The 16457-nt window shown below is 46.0% G+C and overlaps 1 protein-coding gene across 5 annotated transcripts in view; it reads left to right on the forward strand.

Annotated features, from left to right (window-relative positions):
* The window catches only part of HIBCH (3-hydroxyisobutyryl-CoA hydrolase), a 535761-nt gene that overhangs the window by 21248 nt on the left and 498056 nt on the right, over positions 1-16457 (forward strand). For 4 of the 5 annotated variants that reach the window (XM_073647944.1, XM_073647946.1, XM_073647945.1 and 1 more), the window contains exon 2: positions 1366-1408. The exons of the other annotated variant lie outside the window; for it this stretch is intronic. In XM_073647944.1, coding sequence (XP_073504045.1) covers positions 1366-1408 — 43 coding nt within the window. The remainder of the gene's footprint in view (positions 1-1365; positions 1409-16457) is intronic. 5 annotated transcript variants of the gene reach the window in all.

Raw genomic sequence — 16457 nt, forward strand, 5'->3', positions numbered from 1 at the left:
GGGCAAATAGCCAGTCAGCGCTTGCAGCTCTAGTAACATATTCCACCCTGAGGCCATTGTGCTTTGATACTCTTGGTGTGAGCAGCCATGTTATTACTGTTGGCCCTGGTGCTTTACTGTAAGTTTATCAGCATGAAATTTCGTCCTCCGTTTCCCAGTCCAGGTTGTCGGCTAAGTGGAGGTCACCTTGTAATATTTCACCATGCAGCCAAGTTTTAAACTCTGGAATATATAATGAATTAATTTTTTTTATAGTTGAAATGGGCATGATGGCCCAGACTATTGATCTTTTTTGTTTGTGTCCCATAGGATTAACCATTTCCCTCCTCTGTCTATCTGTAGCCAAACTATAGCTATTGCAGGGCCTGTTATTGCAGTGATTGCAGTGGGTGGGGTGATGGCCAGGAGAAATAACTAGGGCCTGTGATTGCAGTGGATGGAGTGAGGACCAGGAGAAATGGCTTGGGCCTACGATTGCAGTGGGTGAGGTGATGGCCAGGACAAATAGCTAAGGCATGCGATTTGCAGTGGGTGGGGTGATGGCCAGGACAAATAGCTAGGGCCTGCGATTTGCAGTGGGTGGGGTGATGCAAGGAGTTTGTATGTTCTCCCCTTGTTTGCGTGGGTTTCCTCCGGGTTCTCTGGTTTCCTCCCACACTCCAATGACATACTGATAGGGAATTGTAGATTGTGAGCCCCAATGGGGACAGTGCCAATAATGTCTGAAAAATTGTATGAATTGTAAAGCGCTGCTTAATATGTTGACCCTATATAAATAAAGATTATTATTCTAGCCAGGACAAATAGCTAGAGCCTGCAATTTGCAGTGGGTGGGATTATGGCCAGGACAAATAGCTAGGGCCTGCGATTTCAATGGGTGGAGTGATGGCCAGGAAAAATAGCTAGAGCCTGAGATTGCAGTGGGCGGGGTGAGGGCCAGGACACAGGACAGACAAGAAGACTATGTGCGCACTTGTTACAGGGTCTCTCATTGTGCTGCCCTCTCTAATCTCCCCACCCCCTCACTTGGCTTATCACAACCAGCTCCTCTCTGACCCTCACTCCCTGCAGGTGCTTTTGGAGCTTTCAGCACTGCAGGCGGACACAGGGGTGATGAGTGTAGTGAGGGAAAGAGGGGGATAACTGTAAGTGCCAGGACCACCTGAGTGCACGTGCAGCTCATTAGCATGCAAAATGGATTTTTGCAAACAAGGTTATTATTTAATCAACATTAAATCTCTTTTACATATGACATTAGTTGGAGGTATAAAATTTTGATAATAGGTTTTCTTTAAGTGGCTTGAAATTTATTTAATTTTTTCTAGTGGAATAGCTAATAAAACATTATTTGTTTGTTTTATAAAGGTTCATCACCAGCAACAGACTGCAAATCATTTTGCAGCATTTGGTAAGTACACAATTTTCATCTCACATAAAATACATTGACTTATTTGTCATCACATTGACCCCTAACCCCACCACAGCCTCTATGACGCAGCAACATTTTCTTTTATCCCTGCCTTCCGAGAGCCATAATGGAACTGTGTGTGTGATAACTTGTTTCCTGCTGGATGAATTGATGTTTTCTTTGGTGCTATTATAGGGTATATAATGACTTTTTTTTATAGTCTTTTTTTTTTTTCTATAGAGGTGTAGGAGATATGCTTTAATGTTCTGGAATCTGACAGCAATCACCAGATGGGTTAAATAATTAATATTTTATTAATTGGGTGCTTGGGGTCTATTTTGATCAGCTTAGAATCTCTAAAAATCTAAAGCAATTTACAGTCCAATGCAAGTAAATAGGTTTTATAAAATCCCATTTGCACACTGTAAAAAAAAATCTGCATGAAAATTAAAGATGTGGCCCAGTTGAAGGCTTTGTAATAAAGTAGGGTGAAATCTGCAATGAAATTCACAAGTACTGCAGTGAAAGTGTTGTACAACATGTGATCATGGCCTTGGATAAATTACTTGAGGAAGGTAATTTCCCAAATGGGGTGTAGGAAAGCCGGGTAGGTTAGAGTTAAATTCTTGCACTACAGGTCCTGATTAGGTGTACCTGGATAGCTATGACTAGAACCACACAATGTGTTCACTGGTCTATCAGCTAAGGAAGCTAAGCAGAGTGGGTTGTGTTGGAGCTGTAGAGAGACAAGCCAGAGTCTCTCTGAAAAGAGACTGCACAGGCCGTGTGCTCCAAATTGCAAGTATCATTGGTTGCTTTAGATGATGGCTATTTGGTGTGACCAAACTGAGACTCAAGACACCCTGTGCCAGATGCAGCAAAGCAGCCCCAGAACATAAGCGAGTCTCCACCATGTTTCACAGTAGGGACAATGTTCGTTTCTTTGTGTGCTTCCTTTTGTGTTTGTGAACATAGAGCTGATGTGACTTGCCAAAAAGCTCCAATTTTATCTCATCTGTCCAAAGGACATTCTCCCAGAAGCTTTGTGGCTTGTCAATCGTAATTTTGTCAGTCTTGTTTTTTTAATGATTTTCTTTCAACAGTGGTTTCCTCCTATGCTGCCTTTCATGAAGTCTACTTTGGCCAAGACAGAGAGGAATGGCGCAATCTGACACTATTGTGCCTTGACCTTTTGAGTTCACCTCTAATCTCTTTGGAAGTTGTTCTGGACTTTGTCATCAATTTTCTTCTTGCAGGCGTGTCTAAGGAGGTTGGCTGTAGTCCCATAATCCTTTGATTTATGAATTATATGTTCAACTGTAGTTGCAGGAACATCAGGCTGTTTGAAGATGGTCTATAACATGTTTGTCTATAATTTTCTCTCTAATCTCCAGAGGCAACTGTCTTCTTAGCTTTCTTTGATCCCTGTTCAGTGTGGTAAACACTGTGATACCAAACAGCACAGTGATTACTTTTTACTCTTCAAGTAGTCAGACTGGCTGATTACAAGTTTGTAGATAACTGTGATGCTAATTACAGGCAGGGGCGTATTTACCATTAAGCACTGGAGGGCAGGTGCCTATGGCGGCACATTAAAGGGGGGCTGTGCCACCTAGTGGTGAATTATTTTTTTTTTTTAACTCTCCTCTGTCTCCCTCCCAGATTTGTAAGTCATTCTGGTTTGTTTTTTTGAGGGTGGTGGGGGTGAGGGCAGATAGATTGAACTGCAGAGTGAGGCAGTAAAAAAGAAAGCTCAGCGCTGGTTGGCGGAATGGCAGTCAGCAGGGGCTGCTGTGCGCTGCTTCACCAATTAGAAGTCAGATTACTTGCCCACTGCATAGGGAAGACTGAAGGCAGCGCTGAGGAGGAGGAAGCTCTGAGCCTCCAGTTATCCCCAACTGCTCCATCAGATCGTCTTGCAGCAGCACAGTGTAAATACAGCAGCTCTGCACTAACACTGCTTTCTGTGCTCCTGTTGTGTGAAGGGGAGGGCAGGTGGCTCAGGACTCACAACATCATTTCTCTGGGAGGTGGAGGGGAGTGTGTCACATAAGGACTGGAGCCCGGCTGTAGATGTCCTGCTCCTTCCCTCATATTCATAATATTATTCCCTCTTCATGTGTTCTGCAGACAGGACAGGGATCTGGTTTCTGTAAGTCTGGCATGGTGTGATCCCTGTTCTGTGTCTGGTGATGGTGTTTTTTTTTTTACTATTTAATAGGTAGGAGTAGCTTGGAGCTTTTTTTTTTATATTGCTTTCAAGAAAAAAATGGCTTTTTCTACGCCCGACGGATGCTTCCAATATGTCCAGATGCTGTTTGGACTGCAGGGGGCCCTGGCCACATTCCAGAGGGTCATGGACCGAATCCTTGCGCCCTATAAAAAATACACCGTGGCATACCTGGACGATATTGTAATCTTCAGCCCAGACTGATGAAGTCATCTGGAAAAGGTCCACGTGGTGTTTGATGCGCTAAAGAAGGTGGGATTTTAAATAAATCCCAAAAATGTGCCATGGGGAAAGAAGAAGCCAAATACCTGGGATATGTAATGGGTAGAGGCGAGACCAAACCCCAAATCAGTAAAGTGGAGGCAATCTAAACCTGGCCGAGACCGCTGTCGAAGGAGCAAGTTGGAGCCTTTCTAGCAACGTAAGATACTACAGGAGGTAAATCCTAAACTTTGCCATGATGGCCACACCCCTGACTGACCTCCTTAAGAGGATGAAATCAGCAGTGGCCAAATGGATTGCAGAGGTGAAGACGGCCTTCCAAGAAATGAAAGGGGCTCTGTGTAAGCAACCGATTCTGGTTGCCCTCGACTTCAAGTGGGAATTTATACTCCAAACAGACGCCTCAGATGTCTGTTTAGGAGCAGTCCTTTCCCAGGAGATACACGGGGAGGAGCACCCTGTTCTCTATCTGAGTAGGAAGCTATCCTCATGTGAGAAGAATTATTCTGCCATAGAAAAGGAATGCTTGGCTGTAAAGTGGGCGATGGACACGTTATGGTACTATCTGTTGGGACGAAAGTTTAAATTGGTATCAGACCATGCCCCACTCAGGTGGATAAGGGAGAAAAAGGGGAAAAATGCTAGTCACCTGCTGGTTTTTAAGCCTACAGCATTTCAACTTCCATGTGGAACATAAAGCTGGGAAGCTACATAGGAATTCTGATGCCCTCTTGAGAATCCCCTGTCTAGTATTAGAAGGTGCCAAGCCCCACAGCTTTAAGCAGAAGGGGGAGGTATGTAAGGCTGCTACCAGTTGATGGGAGGTATGTGACGCGCCCCCTGGGCTGTGGGGTACTCGATAGCCGGGCCGGTCAGTGCTGGGGGTGTCACAGTGGCGGTGACCCGGTGCGTGACCCAGGGCGGTCAATAAAAGGGGAATAAAGAAAAGGGAATAAAGTTTTTATATGTAATGTTCGTGTCGCCACCTGTGGTATGCGGCTATATGGTGCCGCCGCTGCGGTGCAGATCCTCTGAAGCTGATGATGACGCAGCAGAGTTGGTTCAGCTCTCCACAGGCAGAGCTTAGCTCCAGGGCAGTAAGTGGTGATTTTATAGATGTTGCTGGTGTAGTGCAATGCAGGTGATGGCGCTGATAATGACCAGTCCACAACTTAATGGCGGTTTCCTCTTATCTTTACTTGCGGTTATTAGGCAGACCGGGGCATGAGTACTAGCTGGTAGTGGAGGTCCGGACGGCCTGGAAGCAAGTTGGGAAACCACCTCGCCAGGTGAAGTTGTAGGCCTTCCCTCTGCGCTAATCTCTTTGGCCCTGCTGCTTATAGCTGTGCTGCGGCCCTCGTCCCTGAGTAAAACGTCTTTGTGCTCACCCGTATGGCAGGCAGCTCAGGCCTTCCTTAAGTGTTGCTCCCACGTGGCAGTTCTGGGCCCTATGGTGCTGCTGAGCCTCCGGGTGTCTGATGGGGCCAGGAGACCTGCTGCCTCCTGCTCTCCGGTTTCTGCTGCTGGGCCTTCAGTGCCCCACAACCTCGGACTCCGGGGTCTGGTTCTTCTGCGCTCCTTTCTGGGTTGAGCTGCCTTACAGCTCCACTCCCCAGGTCCTTCCTCGTCGCTGTCCTGTCTTCAACTCCTCTCACGCACTCTTACTAACCCCGCCTCCAGATTCCAGTTGCTAAGGGGAGGAGCTCCCCTTTCTGGTCTGGAGCCAGGAAAGTGTTGTATGCTGGTAAACCTGATTAGGGGATCCCTCCTTGCTTCCAGGCATGGCATCATCCCTTGTGAGGGAGGCAATGCCACTGTGGCAACCAGACCCCTGGGGTGCCACATATGTGTCACAGAGATGGTTGTCATCTGTGATGTAATCCTGGAATGTTGCTTTATTGCACTTAACCGCTAAGGGGATTGTTTGGTGCATCCAGGACCAGGTTTTATGGGCAACTTGAGAGACGGACGGGTCTTGTTGCCCACATACCTCACCGCTTCGTCTGCTTCCACAATAGTGTCGACGGACTTGTATGTGACTGCCTCACTTTGATTGTTAGACTGAATAATATTTTTAAGTTCGTAGACGTCTTTGTTCTTGGCCGCAAGAATAGCTCGTTCACTCAGCCAATCTTGATTCTTATAATTGGTTTGAATATTGGGAAATATTTTTTCAACCAATTGTTCTTTTGACGTCACTAAATTGCAGAAGTTATGAAGCAATGAAATTCGTCCTTAGGTCAGATCAACCGACTCCTTTCCGTTCCCAATTTCCAGCCATTGATGTGAGAATTTTTCAGCTGATCTATCTTTTTGCAGCTGGACACGCATATTTGTAGTTAATTTTTCATTTCAACAAATCTTTTTATTAAATTTCTTGACAATACAAATAGTCACATTTGGATGAATATAAGAAGTCAAAATGATGATGTGTAACAATAAACATTGCATTCATTACTTAGTTCAGATAAAAGACTATAATAAACTCATATAGTATTATAACGAGTAAAGTTTAGATTGGTAACACAAATTAGTAAACATATAAAGCCCAAGTTAAACAAGGGTAGAGCCTAAGAATAGGTGAGAGGGAGAAAGGGGGGTAAGGAGGAGGGGGAATCGGGTGGTGTTTTTCTAAGCTGTTATTTGTTGGCCTTGGTTTATTTTATGTCTGTATCGATCTATAGTTGTCTCTGTGTGTTATCCAGGGGAACCAGTATTCTGTGAAGGACTTTTGAGAATGATTGACTTCCGCTGCTATCTCAGCTACACGATATGGTTGGTCTATTTTTTCTATTAGTTGGTGCTTCGATGGGATGAGAGGTGACCTCCAGAAGGTGGGAATAAGTATTTTTGCTGCGGCTAGAATATTTAGGGCTATAGTTGAAATTTTTTTATGGTCTGGCCATAAGGGAAAGTTCAATAGAGCCACCTCAGGGGTTAGAGTAGTCGGACGTCCTGTAATTTCTTGACTAGTGTTCTCAGTCACTTCCCAAAAGGGGCGCAGAACTGAACATTGCCACCATGAATGAAAGACGCTCCCATTCACTTCCCCACATCTCCAGCAGTTGGTCTGTGTGTTATGTTTCCAGATCTTCGATTGAAGAGGTGAAATGTACCATCTGGATACTACTTTATAGGAGTTTTCTTGGATTTTTACACAGCTTGTCGGACCATGAGAGTGTTTGTAGATATAGAGGGTTTGCTCAGGTGTAAGCTGGTATCCCAGATCTTTCTCCAAATTAGTAATGTAAGCTCTTTTCAGGCACAAGTCACTTGTCAGGAGGGACTGGTAGATCGTGGGGAGGGTTTTGGTAGGTTTAGCGCTTTTGGCTAGTGTTGAGCGATACCTTCCGATATCAGGAAATATCGTATCGGATTGGATCGGGCCGATACCCAAAAAGTATCGGATATCGCCGATTCCGATACCGGAAACCAATGCAAGTCAATGGGACACAAATATCGGAATGAAAATAAACCCTTTCTTTCCTTGTAGGTTAATTCTACATGAAGTAAAACAACTAAGAATAATGTAGAATGACATGAAAAGCCGGCAATTCATCAGCGGCATTCACCGGTACCCGACAATTTACAACAGAAAGAATAGAGCTTCACACATAGATTAGATAGATAGAAACATGTCAGTCACATATATATGAAGTACAGTGACAGTGTTGCTTACTGTACTTGTCATTTAGTGTAAAGGATTTATTAAAAAAAATATTAGTGTTTTCGTGCACCGTCTCTTTAAAAAAGCCGGCCGGCAATTCAGCATCTGTACCCGACAATTTATAACAGACAGAATAGAGCTTCACACATAGATTAGATAGATAGAAACATGTCAGCCACATATATAAGAAGTACAGTGACAGTGTTGCTTACTGTACTTGTCATTTAGTGTAAAGGATTTATTTAAAAAAATAATAGTGTTTTCATGCACCGTCTCTTTAAGAAAGCCGGCCGGCAATTCAGCATCTGTACCCGACAATTTAGAATAGAAGGAATAGAGAATCACACATAGATTAGATAGATAGAAACATGTCAGTCACATATATATGAAGTACAGTGATAGTGTTGATTACTGTACTTGTCATTTAGTGTTAAAATAAAGGATTTATTTAAAAAAAAATTGGCGTGGGGTTCCCCTTAATTTTAGGCTCTAGCGGAGGTTAAGCAGACAGCTGGGGCAAATGTTTGAAGCCTGGGAAGAGGGTAATACCCACGGAGCTTCCCAGGCTACTAATATCAGCCCCCAGCTGAATACCTAGCCTTTACTAGCTATTAAAATGGGGGACCCCCCCAAAAAAATGACGTGGGGTCCCCCCTAATTTAATAGCTAGCACAGGCTAGGCAGACAGCTGGGGGCTGATATTAATAGCCCAGGAAGGGTACCATGAATATTGGCCCCCTCCCAGGCTAGAAACACCAGCCGTCAGCCGCCCCAGAAATGGCGCATCCATAGGATGCGCCAATTCTGGCACTTAGCCTCGCTCTTCCACGCTGCCCTGGTGCGGTGGCAGGGGGTAATAGGGTTGGGGTTGATGTCAGCTTATAATGCCAGCTGACATCAAGCCCAGGTTAGTAATGGAGAGGCGTCTATAAGACACCCCCATTACTAACCCCATAGTCAAAGTTAAAAAAAACACAAACACCCAGAATAAAGTCCTTTAATTGAAATAAAGACACAATCCTTTATTGTTCTAAATTAAACCATACTTACCGTCACGCCCATTCCAGCTGAAGCCAACGATCTCCTGCAATAAAAGAAAAATAATAAAGCAACCTCATCCTTACCTTTCGATGGTTCCCAGGACAGCTCCAGCTCTGCTACATCGAGATGACAGGCTGGACCGCAGCAGAAAGCTGCCATCCAGCCTGTCATCCCGCAGACACTGAGAAGCGCAGGCATGCTTGCGCTCCTCAGTGTCTCTCTGTGACGTCATCCAGATGAGCCGAGTTCATGTCCAATGAACTCAGCTCACCTCATGCACGTCACTGACAGCGTGGGAAAATTCTCCTGCACTCAGCGCTTCAGCGTGAGAATTCTCCCACGCTGTCAGTGACATACATGAGGTGAGGTCATGTCCAATGAACTCAGCTCACCTCATGCACGTCACTGACAGCGTGGGAAAATTCTCACGCTGAAGTGCTGAGTGCAGGAGAATTTTCCCACGCTGTCAGTGACGTACATGAAGTGAGCGGAGTTCATTGGACATGACCTCGGCTCATCTGGATGCCGTCACAGCCAGACACTGAGGAGTGGAAGTATGCCTGCGCTTCTCAGTGTCTGCGGGATGACAGGATGGATGGCAGCGTTCTGCTGCGGTCCAGCCTGTCATCTCGATGTAGCAGAGCTGGAGCCGTCGTGGGAGCCATGGAAAGGTAAGGATGAGGTTGCTTTATTATTTTTCTTTTATTGCAGGAGATCGTTGGCTTCAGCTGGAATGGGCGTGATGGTAAGTATGGTTTAATTTAGAACAATAAAGAATTGTGTCTTTATTTCAATTAAAGGACTTTTTTCTGGGTGTTGTGTTTTTTTAAATACTTTACTAGAAATTCATGGTGGTCATGTCTAATATTGGCGTGACCCCATGAATTTTGGGCTTAGGGCCAGCTGATAATGCCAAGCTGGCCTTAACCCCTTTATTACCCAGTGAGCCACCGCACCAGGGCCCTGGATGAGTTGGGTACAGCGCCAGAAGATGGCGCTTCTATGAACGCGCCATTTTCTGGGGCGGCTGCGGACTGCAATTTGCAGCGGGGGTGGCCCAGAAAGCTTGGGTCTCCCTGCGCTGCGGATTCCAGCCCCCAGCTGCCTAGTTGTATCTGGCTGGGCACAAAAATAGGGCGAAGCCCCACGCATTTTTTTTTAAAATTATTTCATGAAATTCATGGAATAATTAAGAAAAAAAGGGCTTCCCTATATTGTTGTGTCCAACCAGGTACAAATAGGCAGCTGGTGGTTGGGGGCAGCCCATTCCTGCCTGCTGTACCTGGCTGGACACAAATATAGTGCGAAGCCCCACGTCAATTTTTTTTTAATTATTTCATGAAATAATTTTTTTAAAAAAGGGCTTCCCTATATTGTTGTGTCCGGCCAGGTACAAATAGGCAGCTGGTGGTTGGGGGCAGCCTGTTCCTGCCTGCTGTACCTGGCTGGACACAAATATAGGGCGAAGCCCCACGTCAATTTTTTTTAAAATAAGTCCTTTATTTTAACACTAAATGACATTTGAGGAGTTAATAAAGATGCAGTCCCTAAATTATTATTTATTTTTTAATTAATTTTTCCCAAAACTTTTGACGTGGGCTTCGCCATATTTTTGTATGCCAGCCAGGTACAGCATCCAGCTTCTATGAACGCGCCATTTTCCGGGGTGGCTGCGCACTGCAATTTTCAGCGGGGGGAGGGGGGGGGGCAGAAAGCTTGGGCCTCCCTGCGCTGCAGATTCCATCCCCCAGCTGCCTAGTTGTACCTGGCTGGACACAAAAATAGGGAGAAGCTTCACGTATTTTTTTTTTTTAATTATTTCATGAAATTCATGAAATAATTAAGAAAAAAAGGGCTTCCCTATATTGTTGTGTCCAACCAGGTACAAATAGGCAGCTGGTGGTTGGGGGCAGCCCGTTCCTGCCTGCTGTACCTGGCTGGACACAAATATAGTGCGAAGCCCCACGTCAATTTTTTTTAAATCATTTCAGGAAATTCATGAAATAATTTAAAAAAATTGATGTGGGGCTTCGCCCTATATTTGTGTCCAGTCAGGTACAGCAGGCAGGAACGGGCTGCCCCCAACCACCAGCAGCCTATTTGTACCTAGCCGGACACAACAATATAGGGAAGCCCTTTTTTTCTGAATTATTCCATGAATTTCATGAATTTAAAAAAAAAAAAACGTGGAGCTTCGCACTATTTTTGTGTCCAGCCAGGTACAACTAGGCAGCTGGGGGCTGGAATCTGCAGCGCAGGGAGGCCCAAGCTTTCTGGGCCCCACCCGCTGCAAATTGCAGTCCGCAGCCGCCCCGGAAAATGGCGCGTTCATAGAAGCGCCATCTTCTGGCGCTGTACCCAACTCATCCAGGGCCCTGATGCGGTGGCTCACTGGGTAATAAAGGGGTTAAGGCCAGCTTGGCATTATCAGCTGGCCCTAAGCCCGAAATTCATGGGGTCACGCCAATATTAGACATGACCACCATGAATTTCTAGTAAAGTATTTAAAAAAAACACAAACACCCAGAAAAAAGTCCTTTAATTGAAATAAACACACAATTCTTTATTGTTCTAAATTAAACCATACTTACCATCACGCCCATTCCAGCTGAAGCCAACGATCTCCTGCAATAAAAGAAAAATAATAAAGCAACCTCATCCTTACCTTTCCATGGCTCCCACGACGGCTCCAGCTCTGCTACATCGAGATGACAGGCTGGACCGCAGCAGAACGCTGCCATCCAGCCTGTCATCCCGCAGACACTGAGAAGCGCAGGCATACTTCCACTCCTCAGTGTCTGGCTGTGACGGCATCCAGATGAGCCGACAATGAACTCGGCTCACCTCATGTACGTCACTGACAGCGTGGGAGAATTCTCCTGCACTCAGCGCTGCAGCGTGAGAATTTTCCCACGCTGTCAGTGACGTGCATGAGGTGAGGTCATGTCCCATGAACTCGGCGCACCTCATGCACGTCACTGACAGCGTGGGAGAATTCTCACGCTGAAGCGCTGAGTGCAGGAGAATTTTCCCACGCTGTCAGTGACGTGCATGAGGTGAGCTGAGTTCATTGGACATGACCTCGGCTCATCTGGATGACGTCACAGAAAGACACTGAGGAGCGCAAGCATGCCTGCGCTTCTCAGTGTCCGCGGGATGACAGGCTGGATGGCAGCGTTCTGCTGCGGTCCAGCCTGTCATCTCGATGTAGCAGAGCTGAAGCTGTCCTGGGAACCATGGAAAGGTAAGGATGAGGTTGCTTTATTATTTTACTTTTATTGCAGGAGATCGTTGGCTTCAGCTGGAATGGGTGTGGCGGTAAGTATGGTTTAATTTAGAACAATAAAGAATTGTGTCTTTATTTCAATTAAAGGACTTTTTTCTGGGTGTTTGTGTTTTTTTTAAATACTTTACTAGAAATTCATGGCGGTCATGTCTAATATTGGCGTGACCCCATGAATTTCGGGCTTAGGGCCAGCTGATAATGCCAAGCTGGCCTTAACCCCTTTATTACCCAGTGAGCCACCGCACCAGGGCCCTGGATGAGTTGGGTACAGCGCCAGAAGATGGCGCTTCTATGAACGCGCCATTTTCCGGGGCGGCTGCGGACTGCAATTTGCAGCGGGTGGGACCCAGAAAGCTTGGGTCTCCCTGCGCTGCAGATTCCAGCCCCCAGCTGCCTAGTTGTACCTGGCTGGACACAAAAATAGGGCGAAGCGCCACACATTTTTTTTTTTAATTATTTCATGAAATTCATGGAATAATTAAGAAAAAAAGGGCTTCCCTATATTGTTGTGTCCGGCTAGGTACAAATAGGCAGCTGGTGGTTGGGGGCAGCCCGTTCCTGCCTGCTGTACCTGGCTGGACACAATTATAGGGCGAAGCCCCACATAATTTTTTTTTAATTATTTCATGAATTTCCTGAAATAATTAAAAAAAAATTGACGTGGGGCTTCACACTATATTTGTGTCCAGCCAGGTACAGCAGGCAGGAACGGGCTGCCCCCAACCACCAGCTGCCTATTTGTACCTAGCCGGACACAACAATATAGGGAAGCCCTTTTTTTCTTAATTATTCCATGAATTTCATGAAATAATTAAAAAAAAAAAAACGTGGAGCTTCTCCCTATTTTTGTGTCCAGCCAGGTACAACTAGGCAGCTGGGGGATGGAATCTGCAGCGCAGGGAGGCCCAAGCTTTTTGCCCTCCCCCCCCCCGCTGAAAATTGCAGTCCGCGGCCGCCCCGGAAAATGGCGCGTTCATAGAAGCTGGATGCTGTACCTGGCTGGCATACAAAAATATGGCGAAGCCCACGTCAAAAGTTTTGGGAAAAATTTATTAAAAAATAAATAATAATTTAGGGACTGCATCTTTATTAAGTCCTCAAATGTCATTTAGTGTTAAAATAAAGGATTTATTTAAAAAAAAAATGGCGTGGGATCCCCCATAATTTTAGTCTCTAGCGGAGGTTAAGCAGACGGCTGGGGCAGATGTTTGAAGCCTGGGAAGGGGGTAAAACCCACGGAGCTTCCCAGGCTACTAATATCAGCCCCCAGCTGAATACCTAGCCTTTACTAGCTATTAAAATGGGGGACCCCCCAAAAAAAAATGACGTGGGGTCCCCTCTATTTTAATAGCTAGCAAAGGCTAGGCAGACAGCTGGGGGCTGATATTAATAGCTCAGGAAGGGTGCCATGAATATTGGCCCCCTCCCAGGCTAGAAACACCAGCCGTCAGCCGCCCCAGAAATGGCGCATCCATAGGATGCGCCAATTCTGGCACTTAGCCTCGCTCTTCCACGCTGCCCTGGTGCGGTGGCAGGGGGTAATAGTGGTGGGGTTCATGTCAGCGCCAGCTGCCATGAAGCCCAGGTTAGTAATGATGGCCGTCTATATGACACCCCCATTACTAACCTACAAAGTGTTAAAAAGAAAAAACACACTACACCCAGAAAAAAATAATTTATTTGAAATAAAACACCATTTTATTTAATTCTTAGTTTACTAAAAAAAAAATAGTTACCTGTCCACGTTCCTGCGCTGATCTCCCATGCACAGCTGTCACATCTGGAGATGGTGACAGCTGTGCATGGCTGCTGTAAGCTCACGCTGCCGGGAACACGTCCGCTCCCGGCAGCGGGAGCCACTGACTGAGGTCACCGGAGTGCATTCAGGCAGCGCAGCTCCGGAGACCTCCTTTACGGCAGTGCTGTACCGTGGGAATTTCTCACGATACAGCAGTGCCGTAAAGGAGCTAACCGGAGCAGCGCTGCCTGAACTCCGGTGAACCCTTACGGCCCCGTCATTCTAGCGGCGGCAGCGGTTCAGAGCGGTCACATTCTATGTGGCTGCTCTGAACTGGAGATCTTCGTGGGACACTCGTGGACTACTACGGAGGGGTAAGGATAAGGTTGTGGTTTATTATTTTATATTTTATTACAGGAGATCGATGGCTTCGGGGAATTAGGTGTCTAGGTGAGTATAGGTGTAGTTTTTTATTTTTTACTTTATTTTAGGTGGCGATCGGCGGGGACAGGTAATGTATGAACTAATTTCTTTTAGGTAACCACTGGCCACCAATGACATGTATTTAACATTTATTGGGGACACAGTAGGGCAATTTAAATAGCAGGATCAGGCTGATGGGAACTACTGCTCCCATCGAGCTGATCCTGCTGGCAGGAGTGGACGGGGGACAGACATAGGCCGATGGGAGTAGTAGTGTCACATCGGCCTATGTCTGCCCGCACACACACCCGCACACACACACCCCGCACACACACCCGCACACACACCCCGCACACACACACACCCCGCACACACTAATCATGACGGGTCCGGGAGGTGAGGCTGACCTGTGCGGCCGTGGGAAAGTTGATGTGAGTTCATGCAGTCAAGCATGAACTCACATGAACCCTCTGAGGGCACCGCGGCTACTTCAAATGAACAGCTGATCGGCATCACCTGATACCTCAGCTGTTCATTTGAAATAACCGGCGGGAAAGCGCAGCACAGAACGGGAAAGCCGGCGGTGAAGTCTTTTCACTGCCGGCTTCCCCGCCCGGGTCCTTCGCTCCTTGGTGCTGCGCTCCCCGCCCGGTCCTAATTTACGATCGGGATGGGAGGTGGCGAGGGGAGCGGAGGATCGGGGTGGGAGGCTGCGGGGAAGCAGTATGGGGCTGCGTGATTGTTTAAAAGCCGGCGGCTTTTTACCGCGCGCCGGCTTTTAAACAATCAGGAGAATTCTCCCACGCTGGGATGGCATTCTGATGACAAGCTGGATCGCAGCTGAGCGCTGCCATCCAGCTTGTCATCCTTCACAGACACTGCAGAGCGCAGGCATTATGGGAACTTCCGATTCCGGTATTCGATATTATAAAAGTATCGGAATTAAGTATCGGAATTCCGATACAGTGAATATCGGCCGATACCCGATATTTCAGTATCGGAATGCTCAACACTACTTTTGGCACATAGTACCTCAAATGGGGTTAATTTATGTGTTATATCTAAGGTATAATGAGTTTTTTGAAGTATGTTCTTAAGTGAGTTATATTGGAGAAAGTTGAGATTTGACAGACCTGGGAGCTTTTGCAGATCAGGAAGGGAGAGTAGAGCTCCATCGGTCAGAATCTGGTCAATTGTAATATTGTCTATCTGAGAAGTGCGTTTATCTCTTGTGTATGACAATTGATCCGCTCTCATCAGAACATCCGATAGTTTTAGTAACAGAGTTGAGGGTGGAATTAGTAGTTTGTGGGATTTTGACCAAATTTTGAGCATCGTGCAGGCTAGGGGGTTGGTTTGGATATAATAAGGGTATTCCTTAGAGTAGGTTAATAGTAAAGCCCTAAGCGGGTATGAGGACAGAGTATTTCCTATATCAATCCATGGTTTATTACGGTTATTCCGGATTATATCAATTGACCTTGAGAGTACTGCCGCGAAGTAATAAGTCCTAATGTCTCCCATGCCTCCGTTCGATCTGTGTAACATCAATGTGCGTGCATTTATGCGGGGTTTTGCGGTTTACCAAATAAAGGAAAAGAAAAAGTGAGTTTACTTTTTTGAGGTAAGAGTCTGGTATTTGGATAGGGAGCATAGAAAATAGATATATGAATTTTGGGAGAATTAAACTTTTAAGTATATTCTTACGTCCTGTCCAGGAGAGGAAGGAATCCCGCCATGTTTTAATAGTTTTAGTTACTTTATCTAATAATGGATGGTAGTTTTGGGATCTGCTCAATTTGATACCTAAATAAGATATGTAATGTTTGGGCCAGGAAAAGGTGTATGAAGATTTCAGTTTGGACAAAGTTTGGAGGGGGGGGTATTCCAGTCTATCGCTTCTGACTTTGACATATTCACCTTAAAGTTAGTTAGTGAGATATAAACCTTTAGTATTTGTATTACGGCCGGGAAGCTTTTAATATGGTTGAACATAAGGATTAGTAAGTCATCTGCAAAGGCAGCTGTTTTGTGTTCTGTTCCGCCTACTGTAATACCCGTTATTTCCCTTTTGAGTTGTATTGCTGCTAAAAGAGGTTCCATCGTTAGAATAAATAATATCGGGGATAGTGGGTATCCTTGTCTTGTGCCATTATGGATGGTGAATGGTTCCATTAAAGAGCCATTGATTCTGATGCGTGCTGAGGGGTTTGTATACATAATTAAGCCCCCGTCTCACATAGTGAGATCGCTAGCGAGATTGCTGCTGTGTCACGGTTTTGGTGATGCAACAGCGACCTCACCAGAGATGTCACTATGTGTGACACTTTGCAGCGATCAGGCCCCTGCTGTGAGGTCACTGATCGCTGCAGAATGTCCTGGACCTTTTTTTGGTCGTTGCCCTCCCGCTGGTCAGCACACATCGCTGTGTGTGACCAGCGG

The sequence above is a fragment of the Phyllobates terribilis genome, unplaced genomic scaffold, assembly GCF_046119375.1.
Source record: "Phyllobates terribilis strain yellow unplaced genomic scaffold, ASM4611937v1 Scaffold_9__5_contigs__length_417890890, whole genome shotgun sequence".
Taxonomy (NCBI): Eukaryota; Metazoa; Chordata; class Amphibia; order Anura; family Dendrobatidae; genus Phyllobates; species Phyllobates terribilis.